This window comes from Anser brachyrhynchus (genome assembly GCF_964034855.1).
Source record: "Anser brachyrhynchus genome assembly, chromosome: 26".
NCBI lineage: Eukaryota > Metazoa > Chordata > Aves > Anseriformes > Anatidae > Anser > Anser brachyrhynchus.
The window spans coordinates 1,759,341-1,774,676 of NC_137719.1; the positions used below are offsets into that span (position 1 = coordinate 1,759,341).

A 15,336-nucleotide genomic window follows, 5' to 3' on the forward strand; every position below is an offset into this window, starting at 1 on the left:
AGAAGAGAGAAAAGAGAAGAGAAGAGAAGAGAAGAGAAGAGAAGAGAAGAGAAGAGAAGAGAAGAGAAGAGAAGAGAAGAGAAGAGAAGAGAAGAGAAGAGAAGAAAAGAAAAGAAAAGAAAAGAAAAGAAAAGAAAAGAAAAGAAAAGAAAAGAAAAGAAAAGAAAAGAAAAGAAAAGAAAAGAAAAGAAAAGAAAAGAAAAGAAAAGAAAAGAAAAGAAAAGAAAAGAAAAGAAAAGAAAAGAAAAGAAAAGAAAAGAAAAGAAAAGAAAAGAAAAGAAAGAGAAGAGAAGAGAAGAGAAGAGAAGAGAAGAAAAGAAAAGAGAAGAAAAGAAAAGAGAAGAAAAGAGAAGAAAAAAGAAAGAAAAAAAAATCCTTGGTAAAAGAGGAGTGCAAGGAATTAAATCTGAGGAGCAGTGAAACAAGGTAGCTTGATTCTGACAAAGAGCCAGGAAATTCACATTTTAGGGCCAGTCATCTTGCTGGCCCACGGGCCTCCTTTTCTCCACACAGCACAAGTGCCAGCCTTACTTGGAGTGTTCAGCCTTTTGCCAGTTTGTCTGATGGAGTTTTTCTTCCCTTTACATCCAATCTCCAGGGTAGCATCCATATGGTACGTAGACAGCTGTTAACAGAGTGGATAGATTGCCGCTTGAAATGCTCTAGGGCTTTGTTTACTGCCAAATACAGTTGCTGACACTTAACAGATTGTTATTATTATTGTTACTGTTAATGTTATTCTTATTTGCTGAAGTTACTTCTTATCACGATGCCAACTGCATTTATTTTTTTTAAATATCATTTCACCAGTTTGAAAGGTCAGTGCAAATAAACCAAGGAGCAAGACAAGTCTAAAAATTTCTCATGAACCTTGCCAAATCCTCAGTTCATCTGACAGAGGGAGGGACAGCACAAAACATAGATGCAAGTGAAGGATCATAAAGTTCTGTGCCATTTGTCTTAATTTGGTTCAGGATGTGCTCCCTGCTACAGCCAGCCACACAGCTGTCTATGCTTTGGTTTGGTTACTAGCTTTCATTCAACCCCTATTTCTACCTCAGGTTCTGTCTATGTCTACCTGTTCTCTCCTCCTCAGAACATTTATAGTACTCAGATGACTTCAAAAAGACCACTAGCACTCTCTACACAACTATACATAAAGGACCATGAGACAAGGCTCAATTCACTGCTCATCCATGAAAACTCACCTGCAGGACATACCTCAAGTCTGGGGTTGAAGCAACAACTGGTCCTGCCAAAAAGAAACCACAGGTGCCTCCTAAATTGAGGCAACTTAATATTGTCTCCCCAGCACATTTTTCTAGACTTTGTCTTGAGGCCTGAGGGCAGCTTGCATTTATAGGCAGCTTACAAAACTGCCTCTGACTGACAATGTACCAGGTCTCAAGAGCAATCTAGGTATCAGGTCATTCCCTAGACTGGGGCCAATACAGCGCTGACCTAACCATTAATTCAGGAAGAGAATGCATTTTTTTTCAGGCAGTGGCTGGAACTATGCCTTCTTTCATTTCTCATCTACATCTGTCATTGTTTCTACTTTCTGGACTTCATATCTAGTAGGACCCAAGGCTTTATTTGCCTCCAGAACTTTTTTTTTGTCTCCAAGTTACTTTGTGCTTCAGTTGCAAAGCAGTTCCCAAACAGAAAGTGACCCAAGCTGAAGCTCTTGTCTTTTCCCAAGAAAGCTCAGTAGACTGATGGAAATTAGGACTGTGGGGTAAGAAGGACTTTTTTATTCCATGGAAAGTTGCAGTTTTCCCTCTAGTTTCTTAAAGGAAAAATGACCAAAAAAGGTATTTATTTCTTCAGTTGTCAGAGGGGGCAGGAGACCAAAAGCTTCAATGAGCTCTGATGTAGGAGGAAAGATGCGTTCAGAGGGATTGTTTTCAGTTGGAGGGATGGATTCAGATGGATTCAGAGACAAGGATGGCTTCCTTCAGGTCGAAGAGGCTGTGCTGTCCAAATGCAGGAGTCGGACAGAGGACTTTCTTGGTTCTTCCTCTGAGAATTAGACTTTCCTGGCTCTCACCTTAGGAAGTCTTTTTCCCAGTGTCCTATGGAAACAAGATCTATGCAGTTATTCTGTCTGTCTGTCTGTCTCCACCCCTGAATCCCTCCAATTCCCAAGTAAAGCTTTGAACCATTGGCTCAACACGGTGGTTGAGGAATATAGGTCTCAGAGAGGATTACAGCCCTAGCATTTTCTTGAACAGAGAAGAGAAAGTTGCCATATATACCCCTGTGAAAGGAAGAGTGTGCATTGAGTGTATAGATTCTTTAATTAGATACTGGAGAACCACTGCCACAGAGAGACCTTATAAATACCCTGACTGTCAGGGGGTCTTACCTTCACAGACACTGAAGTTCAATATCAGCCAAAAAACCCAAGCTCTCAGGGAAGTGAGCTTCTGTGTTTTGATACATAAAATTATTTGTAATATGTCACAGTGGCCACTTAGGACTGGAGGTCAGCCTCTCAGCCAGAGGAGATACCTAGTACAGGCACAGCAAATGGTTAAGGAAAAAATGTGCATGTTTAAGCTGCAGTTTGCACAGCTCACTTGTTCTTACATTTAAGATAACACACTGCATGTCGTTTGATTGCAGGGAAAATTGGATGCTCTCTGGGTCTTGCTGCGGAAAGGTTACGACCGTGTATCTGTGATGCGCCCACAGCCAGGAGACAAGGTACCGTGCCTCAAGACATTTCTTGGGAAAAATAAAATCCATCTAAAACTTCTGTCTGCCTTTACAAGTGTTACCTAAGTGTTGTGATTAGTTTTCCATGATGAGGCAGACATGCTCATGACAGCTCAGAAACAAACATTCAGTCACATTTTATCAGCTTTGTTTGTAACTTGCAGTTCATGCAGTTTCAGACCGATATATTTTCAAGCGTAAAAACTGTCTTTGTGCAATGACAGAAATACCCATCTAGGGGCCCAGTACAGACTTACTTTTAGACGTGTAATAAATTCTAATAAATAGTAAGAGATATTTCTACATACTTTCATTCATTAAAATGTTAAATTCTGGAGTAAAACTCTGAAAAGACATAAATCTATATATATTTCTACATAAATTTAAACTTCATGGGCATTTTTATAGAGCAAGGTCTCCAGAAGGAGAATTGGACTGTTGCATGAGAAGAATGAAATGTTCTCATATATTTCCAGTAAAAAACGGGCTCATGCAAATTTCTATACATTAATACATGCTTTTGGGTGGAAACAGAAGCCATTGAATAGAATGGACTAATGTCACTTTGTGGGGATGATACTCTTTACAACAGCAAGGTACTACAGAGCTACCTCTCATCTCCACAGTATTAATCTCCTCCTTTACAGTGGAATTAAATGCCTGTGTGCTTCCAAAATCATTCCAGTCTGAAGATATCCCCAGCTATCTCTAGAGGTACCTGGCTGGGCAGTAACGTAGGCAGCACATACTCAGTGCTGTGGTCAGCTCCAAACACTCTGCAGACTTGCAGGGATGTTTGGCTGGGAAGGGAGAGCCTGAGCATCACAAACTCTACATGTGCTCAGGGTGCGCAGCAGGTCTGGAAAGCCCTGTGGTAACCATAAGACATCCCCCAACTCCTCACAGTTTTGATTGTCACTTGCCCAGGGCTGTGCCCAATGCAATTTTTACTGTTTCCAAGGTTCGAGATTCAGTATCTCCCTGAGCCCAAAATTTGATCACCCTCATGGTGAAATATGCCTACTACATGAATGTCACACCTGGTCATTTTACATACCTCTGACATAAATGGACAAAGGAGGTTGGAGTTGCTTCAGGAATATAGTTGGACCAAAGCATGAGTAACTGGGTAGCATTGTGAAGGTTTCAGGAAATCCAACTGGACATGAAACGAAAAGATAATTTTTTGGTGGAGAATCATAGTCCTGTAACATTTGGCTCCCTGCAAGGTTTTCCATTGAATGCAAGATCCGTAAGCCTTTGTGAATAAAAAAATGTAACCACAGAAATCACACAGAAATCACAGGATGGCTGAGGTTGGAAGGGACCTCTGACGATCATCTAGTCCGACTCCCCTGCCTGCAGGATCACCTAGAGCACATTGCGCAGGATGGCATCCAGGCAGGTTTTGAATGTCTCCAGAGAAGGGGACTCCACAACCTCTCTGGGCAGCCTGTCCGAGAGCTCTGTCACCCTCCCAGTAAAGAAGCGCCCCCTCATACTCAGCTTGAACCTCCTGTGCTTCAGTTTGTGCCCGTTGCCTCTTGTCCTGTCGCTGGGCACAGCTGAAAAGAGACCAGCTCCATCCTCTTGACACCCTCCCCTCAGATATTTTTATACATTAAAGAGGTCTTCCCTCAGCCTTCTCTTTTCCAGGCTGAACAGGCCGAGTTCTCTCAGCCTGTCCTCGTATGACAGGTGCTCCAGTCCTCTCATCATCTTCATAGCTCTCCTCTGGACTCACTCCAGCAGCTCCATGTCCCTCTTGTACTGGGGAGCCCAGAACTGGACACAATACTCCAGGTGTGGAGTAGATATACTCCAGTGCTGAGTAGAGGGGAAGGATCACCTCCCTTGACCTGCTGGTAGCTCTCTTCCGAATGCACCCCAGGATCCCATTGGCCTTCTTGGCCACAAGGGCACATTGCTGCCTCCCTCCTGGTCAGCCTGCTGTCCACCAGGACTGCCAGGTCCCTCTCTGCAGAGCTGCTCTCCAGCAAGACAGCCCCCAGCCTGTGCTGGTGCTTGGGGTTATTCCTCCCCAGGTGCAGGACCCTGCATTTGCCCTTGTCAAATTTCACGGGGATCCTGTCGGCCCAACCCTCCAGGCTGTCGAGGTCCCTCTGAATGGCAGCACAACCCCCTGGGGTACCAGCCACTCCTCCCAGCTTTGTGTCGTCAGCAAACTTGCTGAGGGTGCACTCCGTTCCATCGTCCAGGTCGCTGAAGTAATATTTTCTTCCTTCAAGGGGAAAACTTGCTAAAGTATCTTCACTTAGTGTGAAACTGATTTCTGAGAGAAAAGTTCATAATATATACTTTGCTAATGCCTGGCAACTTTTGTGCAATTTTCCCACAGAAATCAGGGTTTGAAGAATGCCACTTCTATGAATATTTTTTCTTTTACTTGAAGAGTTAAAATTATCTTATGTGAAAGATGCCACTTCCATTTATACTAGGGAAAATCCAGAGCAGTTTAACTGAAGCTGATAATGTTAGCAGCAATATATGACAGCAGGCACCCTTTCTTTTGGTGATGTCGCTCTTAGACATGCAGATCTGTGTCCTGTCAGCATAAGTAACAGCAGAATTAGCTCGTATATGTGTTACATGATCCAGACTCAAAGCAAATTAAGCTCTTTACGATTCTGCTATGCTGTAAAGGGTCTCTGATTTGGGTGCAAATGTAATTTAGTGTGAAGAAGAAACTGGCTGAAAATGCACCCAGGCCTCTAGCTGCAAAAATATCTGTTTCTCTCAAATGACTCCTGGAAGACTTGGAAATGTTTGGGCACTTCCATGTGTAGGTATAAGGAGCTTCTCTGGCTTTCTGTGAGGTTAGACAGCCCTTTTCTCTCATGTAAACAAAACTATGCGCCTGAGTGTTGGTCTTCTCTGAATAAACATACATGATCATCTTGATGGTTTTAATCAGTTTCAGACTTCAGTGAGCAGTTAGTGTTTATTCCCTTGTAGTAGTGACGTAACAGCCAGGTGATGTCACCATCAGTGGAAGAGGCAAAAGCAATCTGAGAACCCATTAGAAAACAGTAAAATGGCAAAATGGCAGTGGCATTCAGTAGTTTACACAGCTGAAATGACAGAATTAGGTAGTATCAGCAATTATGTGGGCTTTTTTTTCTTTTATTTTTTTAATTATTATTTTTATTTGTTTGTTTGTTTGTTTCCTTACTTTGGATATAAAGCAGGGAGAAGAATCTAGCTTTCAAGCACTGGGTTTGGCTTTGAGATCTCTGAGTCATCTCTCATCTTGCCGTAGATATTCTCTGTGATTTGGGTGCTGGTTTTGGCTCTCATACCTAACTTTTTGCTTTGTAGACATAGAAGGTCATTTTAGCTTTACGATACCTAGAGGCTTCTGTGCAAGAGACTGGGAAGTGATTTCTTTCAACTGAACAACCTCAAACTATGACTGTGCTTTGGAAGAAAAATTAGTCAAAAAGAAAAACAAAAGGTTGCAAAAATAGCAAAAGGTTGCAAAAATAGGTGTTAAATTTGCACCACACAAAATGAGGAGAGTCTAACACTTATTTAATCCTAACCAATCTCACTCTATTCTTCTCAGGACCACTGTTTTTCTAAGATAAATTTAAGTCCATGTCCAAGCCCAATGATACAAAGGCTGCATGATTCCGGCTACCTTATGGCTAGTGGCTACTGCCTGGCCAGCAAACATCAAATATTATCTCATAAAACATATTACTGTTTTGGTGTGGTTGGAAATGCAGTGGGAAGGTCAGTACTGAACTGATGGAGACAGCAGCATGGAATCATCTGCCAGTGTCAACTACAGCTGTCAGTGCCTTGAATGAAGATAGCTTGGAGTTGTGTGAATGGTTTGCTTTCCTTGAAAAAAATAAAAATAAAAATGCAAGGAAAAGGAGCAATCCCACAGAAAATCTTTTTACAAACCAGTGTCTATCAGACAATCAGAAAAGGAAAGGAACTGTTGCATTTCTTTGTAAGGATGGGAAATTCCTACCCATGCAAGTACTAAGAGTGCCTCTGTATCACTTACAAACATAGCCCCTTCTCTGAAGTGGATGTTTAATAATCCCTTTGTCATTTTCTTCATCGAGCCCGTGACATGGTTCTTGGCATCTGTTTGCCTCCTAGCAACAACTGCAGCAACAGCGTTTCAGTCGTTCACTGTATAAAGACAGGACCACTCCTGCATTTTATGATGGGTGCAACTTCTGTTTACTGGGTCACTTAGCAGGCACGTTTATACACCTGGTCCCATGCTAGGTATACAGCTAAGCATAGGGTATGTCTGGCAGCTGACAGCCAGTGTGATGAAGATGCTTGTTGACACAGTGATCTGAGATATGGCACCTCCTTGACTCAACATGCAGACCGAGTCCAAGTGGCTGTATCCAACAGGTTTGGATGCTCTTCATGCCAGAGATGCTGTAGGATGTTCACACACAGGCAGCCCTGCACATTCACACGCAGACACCTAGAGGCTACCTCAGCCATGTGTTTCCAGTGTAGAGTTTGCCAACACTGAATATCCAGCAGGGTAGAGCTGTTAGAGTGGTTTTGGCAATGGTGAGGTCAGCTGTAAATTCCTGTGGCCTCTCCAAGGGATTCCAGATAGCTGCCTTGGACCAGGCAGTGTGGACTGGTGGCACAGCAAGGACAGACTTGGTCCTCAGCAGATTGTGAAATCTTCAGCATGGGCAAATAGCTACGAGTCTGCAGGTTTTCATAGCTGTCCACTGGCAAATTTGGGTTTGAGACTGTTTTACTGGGAAGTATAGGTAAAAGAGTGCTCTATCCAGCTTGTCAGTAAAGGGGGCCGAATCACAGATGGTACTGGCAACTATAAGCTGGTTTTGTTTTTTTAAAGTGGAGGCACAGCTGGTTTGAAACTTCAGCCCTGATAGACTGGAGCCATGTGCAAGCCCAGCCTTGACAGCTGCAGAAGACAGAAAGCTTCAGGCAGCTATATGCAGGGCTTTGAGTTATTGAAACACAAGGCAAGGCAGCTGCAGCTTTCCAGCTTTTTCCTGACTCTGCCCAACTTCATTGCTATGCCATCCTTTTACAGAGTGTTGTCTCTGCAAACAAAAACTGGATTCTGAGTATTGCAAAAGCACTGAAAAGGGCGGAAAAGCTCTCATTTCCTGGCATCACAGGGGCTTTCAACCCCAAGCTGCCTATGAAAAGCAGGAGTTTTGTGCCTTGAAGGGATGACTCCAAAGCAAGGATGAAGAGGGTATCTTGGGGTTCCCAAATGCAGTTCTGCCCTTCATCACACTACCAGCTGAAGCAAGCATCCACCCTCAGCACAAAGCTGGATGTATGCAGACTGAATCCATTTCCTTTGCTACCTCAGTATAATTTCCTTCTGCAAGGACAGCTGTAGTAGCTCACAGAGCATGATGTGAGCAATCTGCCATTCTGCGGAAGACCAGGCCACCCATCACTCCATCCCAGGTTTTCTGCAGGGATGCTAGGCAAGGGAGTCTGGGCTGGGTGCTCTGTTTTGTCTGCCTGGCAATCACCCAAGGCAGTGTCAGACTAACTAGCTCAGTTTTGGCCATACTGTGCAGCCACACAGCATAGACTTCAGGACACGTGCTAAATAAAAACTCCAGAGTGCTTAGCAGCAGACTAGCATGCCCATGCTGCCAGCTAGATGTGAACTACCAGCCACAGCAGTCTTTGCAACATGGACATACCCTAGGAATGAGAGAACCAGTGATTAGCAAAACAGCCTAGAGAAACCAGCAGCCTCAAAAGGAGCCACCAGATTAAAGCCCCACCACATAGTGCATTCTCAAGTTAGATAAATATTCTAACCTTTGCAGGGAAAACTAATGGCTAGTAAAAAGTTGCCTGAAATTTGCAGACAGGAGCCTTTGATCATATGATATTCCTAAGAGCTATGAGAAGGAGATGTTTCGAAAGCAATTTGCACTTCCTTCCTTCTCTTACCTGCAGAAAAGAAGGAACCAGATTTCAGACCCTTGGTGTTGTCATATGGGCACCTTAACTCACCCAATGGTCAACTTAAAAAAGTAAAGCTAAAAGATGAAAAGTTGTAACTGAAATGAATCTCTGTTTGCTTTGGAGCCTGAAAAGGAATTGGACTCAATCCCAGGGTTACATCACTTTCATATATAAGCAATCCCTTGCTATAATCAGTTACTTTATCCACTGCCAGCACATTAGCTGAGCTGTTCAAAAAGATCGCTTGCGTAGAATGGAACATGGCTCCGGCTTCAAACACTGTGTTGACTAATTGTTACTGTTTATCTGCTGTAGCCCACACAACTTCCTAGGTACCACAGAGAATCACCAAGAAAGATGTCCCCTGCCCCAAAGTTCACATTAGTCTGTAACAACACATTGGTTCAAGGGTAGTGACTAATAAATTTGCAATGTATATACATTGCAGTGGATAACGTGGGGATGAAAGCTTAGATTCCAGTCCTCCTCCTCCTCTGTGTGACCTCATACAATCCCTTCTCACCGCCTTTTGTCTGTTCATGCCCTGAACCCTTTAATCAACGTTGGGATGCCTTATATTAGGACTGTTTCTTCACTGCAAAAGGTACAGTCATCAAAATAACTAGGTGCTGTACACAGTAAGAAAGCTGGGTTTGCCTAAAAATGGAGCTTAGGGGATTTTTACCAATCGTACCAGTTGCCAGAGTAAAAGATGAACTCTGGCAAAACTGTGCCTTGATCAAGGGATCCTTCTAATTTGGAAGACTTTAGGTTCAGTCCTTAACCTTGCAGAACCTGCATACAAGCTTAAGAAAACACACGTGATGCCTGGGGTGCACAGCGTTCAGTGTGTAGCTTTGTGTTAGATGTGCCAAGCTGGTGCAGGAAATGCCAACCCTAGGAGAGATGGACGTGCTGGATCTGAAGGCAGGACAGCTGAAGTACTGTGCTGCTCCTGAGCTCCTGTCTCCCATTGAGGTTGCTTTGCCTGGGCAATGCACCTTGCTTTTGGGGCTGCCCAGCGTCTCCTGCCACACCTTCCTGCCTGCAGGATCACCATCTCTGGCATGGAGTTAGGGTTAGGTGTTCCTGGACAATGCTGAGCTTTCTTCAAGCAGAACTGCCAGAAAGATGCTTGCCCATAGCGTGTCTTACCTGGCTTTGACCACTATAGCTCTATGAAATCTACAGCAATTATTATCAGTGTCTGGTCCTGATCAACATGTTGTTATGTCTGGAACAATTGGCCACGTGCCTATCTGCATTCGCAAGAACAAACCATGAAGCAAACTCTGGTCTGGTTTGCAGAAGGCTTATTACACTGAATCTTTTCTTCCAAAGCAAAAGGAAGAGAAAGGCATGTTCAGGACCTGACTGAAGTGCTCCCAGAGAGCCTGAGATGCACAAAAAGGTTGTGAAATTCTTTTCTTGGAGTCAAACCTGGAAATGGTCGAGGTTACCAATAGACACAGATGTTTCCAATAAGGCAAGGAAGTCAGAGTCACATGGGATTCCTGTGGTCTTCTCACATTTTCGAGAGACTAGGTTTGCATTCTTGTCAGCATTAATGAAGTTATTTTTACATTCTAAACATCAACAGATAAGGGTGATTTAAAAATACATAATTTTAAAGAAAACTTTATCACTGTTATAGTAAAGTAAAGGAGCACTTATCTATGCAAAGTGCTCACTAATTGTGGGATCTAAATAATGATTGTGCCTTAAGTGTGTCGGTTGCATTTCCATGATAAACAACATTCTGTCAGGAGTTTATGAGGAGATTATTAAAATGCATGTCAAGCTCAGATTTGGCCAGGAACATCTCAATTTGAGAGCAAATCATTTTTTAATTTTGTATTGCATAGTATTAATCACAATTTCATTTTGTGTTATTTGTAAACATAGATATAGATAGGTAAAATATGGAAAAAAGTACAATGAAATCATGTGTAATTATGTGTAAAGATATATTCTGCCAAAATTAACACAGATGCAGAGAGGAGCTTTTTCCAGAATTAGTATAGACTTGCATGTTTGCCAGTCAAATCACATCTCTTGTTAGATCTCAGTGATATGGTTCTGGTATAAATTGTGGTTAGTTAAGACGAGAGGATGAGGCTACAAAATCCATGAAAATGTCCCCATTAAAGTAATCATAAGTGGTCTTTTTGACAATGAAAGGAAGGATGTTTGTGTGTGTGTGTTGTGTGCATGTGCTGACCAAAAAAAAAAAATCTTAATATAAGCAGAACAGGCAGTGTATGAAATACGACCAGTTTACAGCCAAATTGCATGAATCTTCCCTACAGAAAAGCACTGTTTTTCAACAAAAGCTTACAAAACTCTCTCTGCCCTGTGATCACCCTAATGTTTTTATATTACAGTGAAATGCCAAAACCTCAGATTAACTTGATTTCAGGCTTCACTGTGAATGTTTTGTGCAGCCTAAGGAATTCAGATGACCGCTCTGGATTATATCAGTCATTCATCCCAAATGACTGTTCCTTGTGAAGGACCCAAATCTGCCAAGAAAGGACTTTGTGCTGCTTGTTAAGTCCCACTGTGTTTTGTGAGAGTCACTTGAGCATGTGTCTGCTGCTGCTTGCCTGGAGCATACCTCTACACAGCTGTGCCACAGGGGACAGCAGAGGGCTGCCAACCCTTTTCACTATCGCTCCAAGAGTCTTAAGCCATCTTAAGACGGATAGCCCCTTTGATTTGTACCCTGCTATTATAATTATAGCTCTAAGATGTGCAGTTGAGCTGGAGGTCTGTGGGAAGTTCTCATACAGCATCTAGAAGCTCGGAGGTTGGGGCACTGCTGGGAGCCTGGAGCTGCTCTGGTCTCTGCACCAACACACACACTGATCTCGGCCAAGCTGCTTAATCACCTTCATAGAATCGCAGAATCATTTAGGTTGGAAAAGGCCCTTAAGATCATCAAGACCAACTTCTGATGCATAATGCCACAAGACCACCACTAAACCATGTCCGTAAGTGCCACATCTACACGTCTCTGAAATACCTCCAGGGATGGCAATTCCACCACTTCCCTGGGCAGCATATTCCAATATTTGTCCACCCTCTCTGTGAAGAAATTCTTCTTGATATCCAATCTAAACCTCCCCTGGTGTTACTTTAGGGCATTTCCTCGCTTCACCTGAGAAAAGAGACCAACATACCTCGCTGAAATCTCCTTATAGGTAGTTGAGGGCACTGAGGTCTCCCCTCAGCTTCCTCTTCTCCCAACGAAACAGCCCCCATTCCCTCAGCTGCTCCTCATACCTCATGTTTTCCAGTCCCTTCACCATTTTTGTTGCTCTGCTCCGCACACGCTCAAGCAACTCAACATCCTTCTTGTAGTGAGGTGCCCAAAACTGAACACAGTACACATCTCAGAGGCTTCTCCTGTCTTCTAGATGAGGTTAATCCAATGCATTTTCCTTCCCAAAACACCTGTGAAAACAAAAGATGGAAATCAGTAATGAATTTAAAGTATTAGCAAGTGTCATGGCTGTGGGAAGGGATAGCTCTATTTGCAGATATGCGTCTGGGATTGCACAGTCACCTGTGGATAGTTACAATGTGGTGCTATAGTACAGATTCAGGATTTCATAGAAGCATAGAACCATTAAGGTTGGAAAAGACCTCCAAGATCATCTGATCTAACCATCACCCTACCACCACTGTCACCCACTAAACCATGTCCCTGAGCACCAGGTCCAACCTTTCCTTGAACACCCCCAGGGACGGTGACTCCACCACCTCCCTGGGCAACCCGTTCCAATGCCTGACCGCTCTTTCTGAGAAGAAATGTCTCCTTGTTTCCAACCTAAACCTCTCCTGGTGCAACTTGAGGCCATTCTCTCTACTCCTATCACTAGTTATCTGCGAGAAGAGGCCGATCCTCTGCTCCCCACACCTTCCTTTCAGGTACCTGGAGAGAGCAATAAGGTCTCCCCTGAGCCTCCTCTTCTCCAGACAAAACAACCCCAGTGCCATCAGCCGCTCCTCACAGGACTTGTGTTCCAGGCCCTTCCCCAGCTTCGTAGCCCTTCTCTGGACATGCTCCAGGGCCTCGATGTCCTTCTTGTAGTGAGGGGTACAAAACTGAACACAGTACTCAAGGTGGCCTCACCAGAGCAGAATACAAGGGGACGATCACCTCCCTGGTCCTGCTGGCTGCACTATTCCTGATACAAGCCAGGATGCCGTTGGCTTTCTTGGCCACCTGGGCACACTGCCGGCTCATGTTCAGGTGAGCATCGACCAACATCCCCAGAGCCTTTTCCTCTGCACAGCTTTCCAGCCACTCTGCCCCAAGCCTGTAGCGCTGCTTGGGGATGTTGTGGCCAAAGTGCAGGACCCGGCACTTAGCCATGTTTAACCTCATCCCATTGGCCTCAGCCCATCGATCCATCCTGTCCAGGTCCCTCTGCAGGGCCTTCCTGCCCTCTGGCAGATCGAAACTTCCCCCCAGTTTGGAGGGTCAAGTTTACACATTTTAGATCTGTATGGTGCTCAGATAGTATGACAGTCTTTTTTGCATAGTGTGCCAGGACCCATTTTTCTTTTGCATACTCAGGTGTCACAAGAAACTAGTGGGAATCAGGAGCTAGCTTTGCCAAGTCTATCCACACATTCTCTTTGGTACCCATGCCATAGTTTATCTGTTTCAGCAAACCATGATTCTCAGTTCATGGGCGAGCGCACCTGGGCACTCCTTGCTGACTGGGCACACATTGTAATGTCTAAAAAATGCAGTGGAAGAAAAAAAGCAACCTGAATAATTACCTCCTTACAGTAAAATTTCCTTCTTTTCACCATTTGTAAGCTTTAAAAAAAATTGAAAATATTTTAATCTGCTTCACATAATTGGGTGTTCCACAGAGGAGATTAGCACTGGCTGCTCTGCTACTTGAGGAATTTAAATCTCTTCTTATCTCTGGCAAATTCAGACTCTCAGAAAATGAAGCCTCCTTTCCATGACTTTCCCTGGCTTCTGGAGAAAGCTGTGCACTTTTAAAGACCTCTCTTGGAAATAACTAATCATCTTTCGCCCCACAAAGTGCTGAAATGGAAGGAAATGAAATCTAAACTACAAAGAGAAGGACAATGCTGCCACATAACCTGGGAGCTTGTTCCTTGACATTATAGAGGTGTGTGAATATATTTGTTTGCCAGAGGACAGCTGTCTGGGTGCAGGCATACAGGTGGTGGCGTGGGTTTCTCCCTCTAGCTTGGGACCACTTCTTCTCAATATGAAGGTCAGTGCCTGAGTTTCTGCTCCGGGTTCTCATCCACTCCCACTCTCCCTACCCCCAAACTCACAACTGCTTTTTGCTTCTCTGAGAAACTGTGTGTGAAATAGGGTTGGTCAGGCTTTTAGTGCAGCGCTGGAACTGTCACACTTACTGAGCTTTGTTTTAAAGTGTGATTTGAATTGAGGCAAGGAATTACCCCACTTCAATGCTGACTTGAGCTTTCTAGAGCAGTGAGGGACTGGGCAGGCTCTCTATGTGGAGAATATTCCTCCGCAGGGCTCATAGAAAGGGCAGCCTTCCCATTTAATGAGATGAGAAACAAAAGGGGTTCCTAGTTTGTTTTAAAAGCAGAAGGCAAAACAAGCCAATGGAACAGCATAGTTCAAACTTTCCTCTGCATGGAATGAGTAGTTCTGCAGCTGTGGGGTGAATAAATTAACTGTTGGAATAAAACCCTTACTGGAGCAGCAAAATTATGACAATGCTGTGCTGTGGGGGAATTGAGGGACCAGGATGCCAGATGTAGAAAAGTGTCTAGGCTTGTATTTTCTCAGAGAAAACATTGCACGTATGTTCAGTAGGTGTTTATGCTCTGAGAATATGAATAAAAACATAGAAAGTGAAATTCCTATAAGAGGAAGGGGAGTATTCTGATACAGAGAGAATCACCTTGTGACAGATGTCCAGAAGCCCCTCTCTGCCATGTGTGTTTCTTCACTGACTAAATGTCATGTTTCCCCCATGCAGCTGCCAACAGAGTGCTGGACTTATCCTCCTTATCCTTAAGGGAAAGCGAGGTCATTGGTACCTGTGGGATTGCAATAAATTCCTAAAAATGAGCAGCTGAAAAATTTGGACTGTGTCTGGGCCCATCTTTATTGAGAACTTGTGAGGGAAACCCTAGGTCTTACATCAGCCATCCAAGGACCCTCAGGGATTTGCTTGGCATGCAAAGCTACCCAGAAACAAAAGCACCAACAGCAGATGCTTTACCTGTAGTCCAAGGCACAGAAAGAGAAGACTTAAACTGCAGCTTAATTCAATCCTTGTTTTTGCCTGGTCAGGCCCTCATCTTGGATGTGAGAGCATGTGGTACTTGCAGGACCCTAGGCAAATGTGGCTGCACAAAGAACAAAAAGAGCATTCAGTGTCAGGTTGACAAGATGGGGTGGCCACTGAGAAGATGAAGGCACAATGGGTGTAGGCACCATCATGATGGCAGAGTGGCTCACATCGTATCAGTGAGTCACACAACAGACAGGGTGAAGCACAGCACTGGCGGTCAGCCATTGCTGACACACACACACGTGCAACTTCTGATTGCTGCAGGCCCTGCTTCTGGCCCATTTTTTAAATATAACTACAAATTCCA

General features: G+C 43.9%; 1 protein-coding gene across 1 annotated transcript in view; it reads left to right on the forward strand.

Moving 5' to 3' along the window:
- Positions 1–15,336, forward strand: part of ANTXR1 (ANTXR cell adhesion molecule 1) — a 117,480-nt gene that overhangs the window by 88,507 nt on the left and 13,637 nt on the right. The window contains exon 17 of the mRNA XM_080568166.1: positions 2,629–2,709. Within this exon, the coding sequence (XP_080424292.1) occupies positions 2,629–2,709 (81 nt within the window). The remainder of the gene's footprint in view (positions 1–2,628; positions 2,710–15,336) is intronic.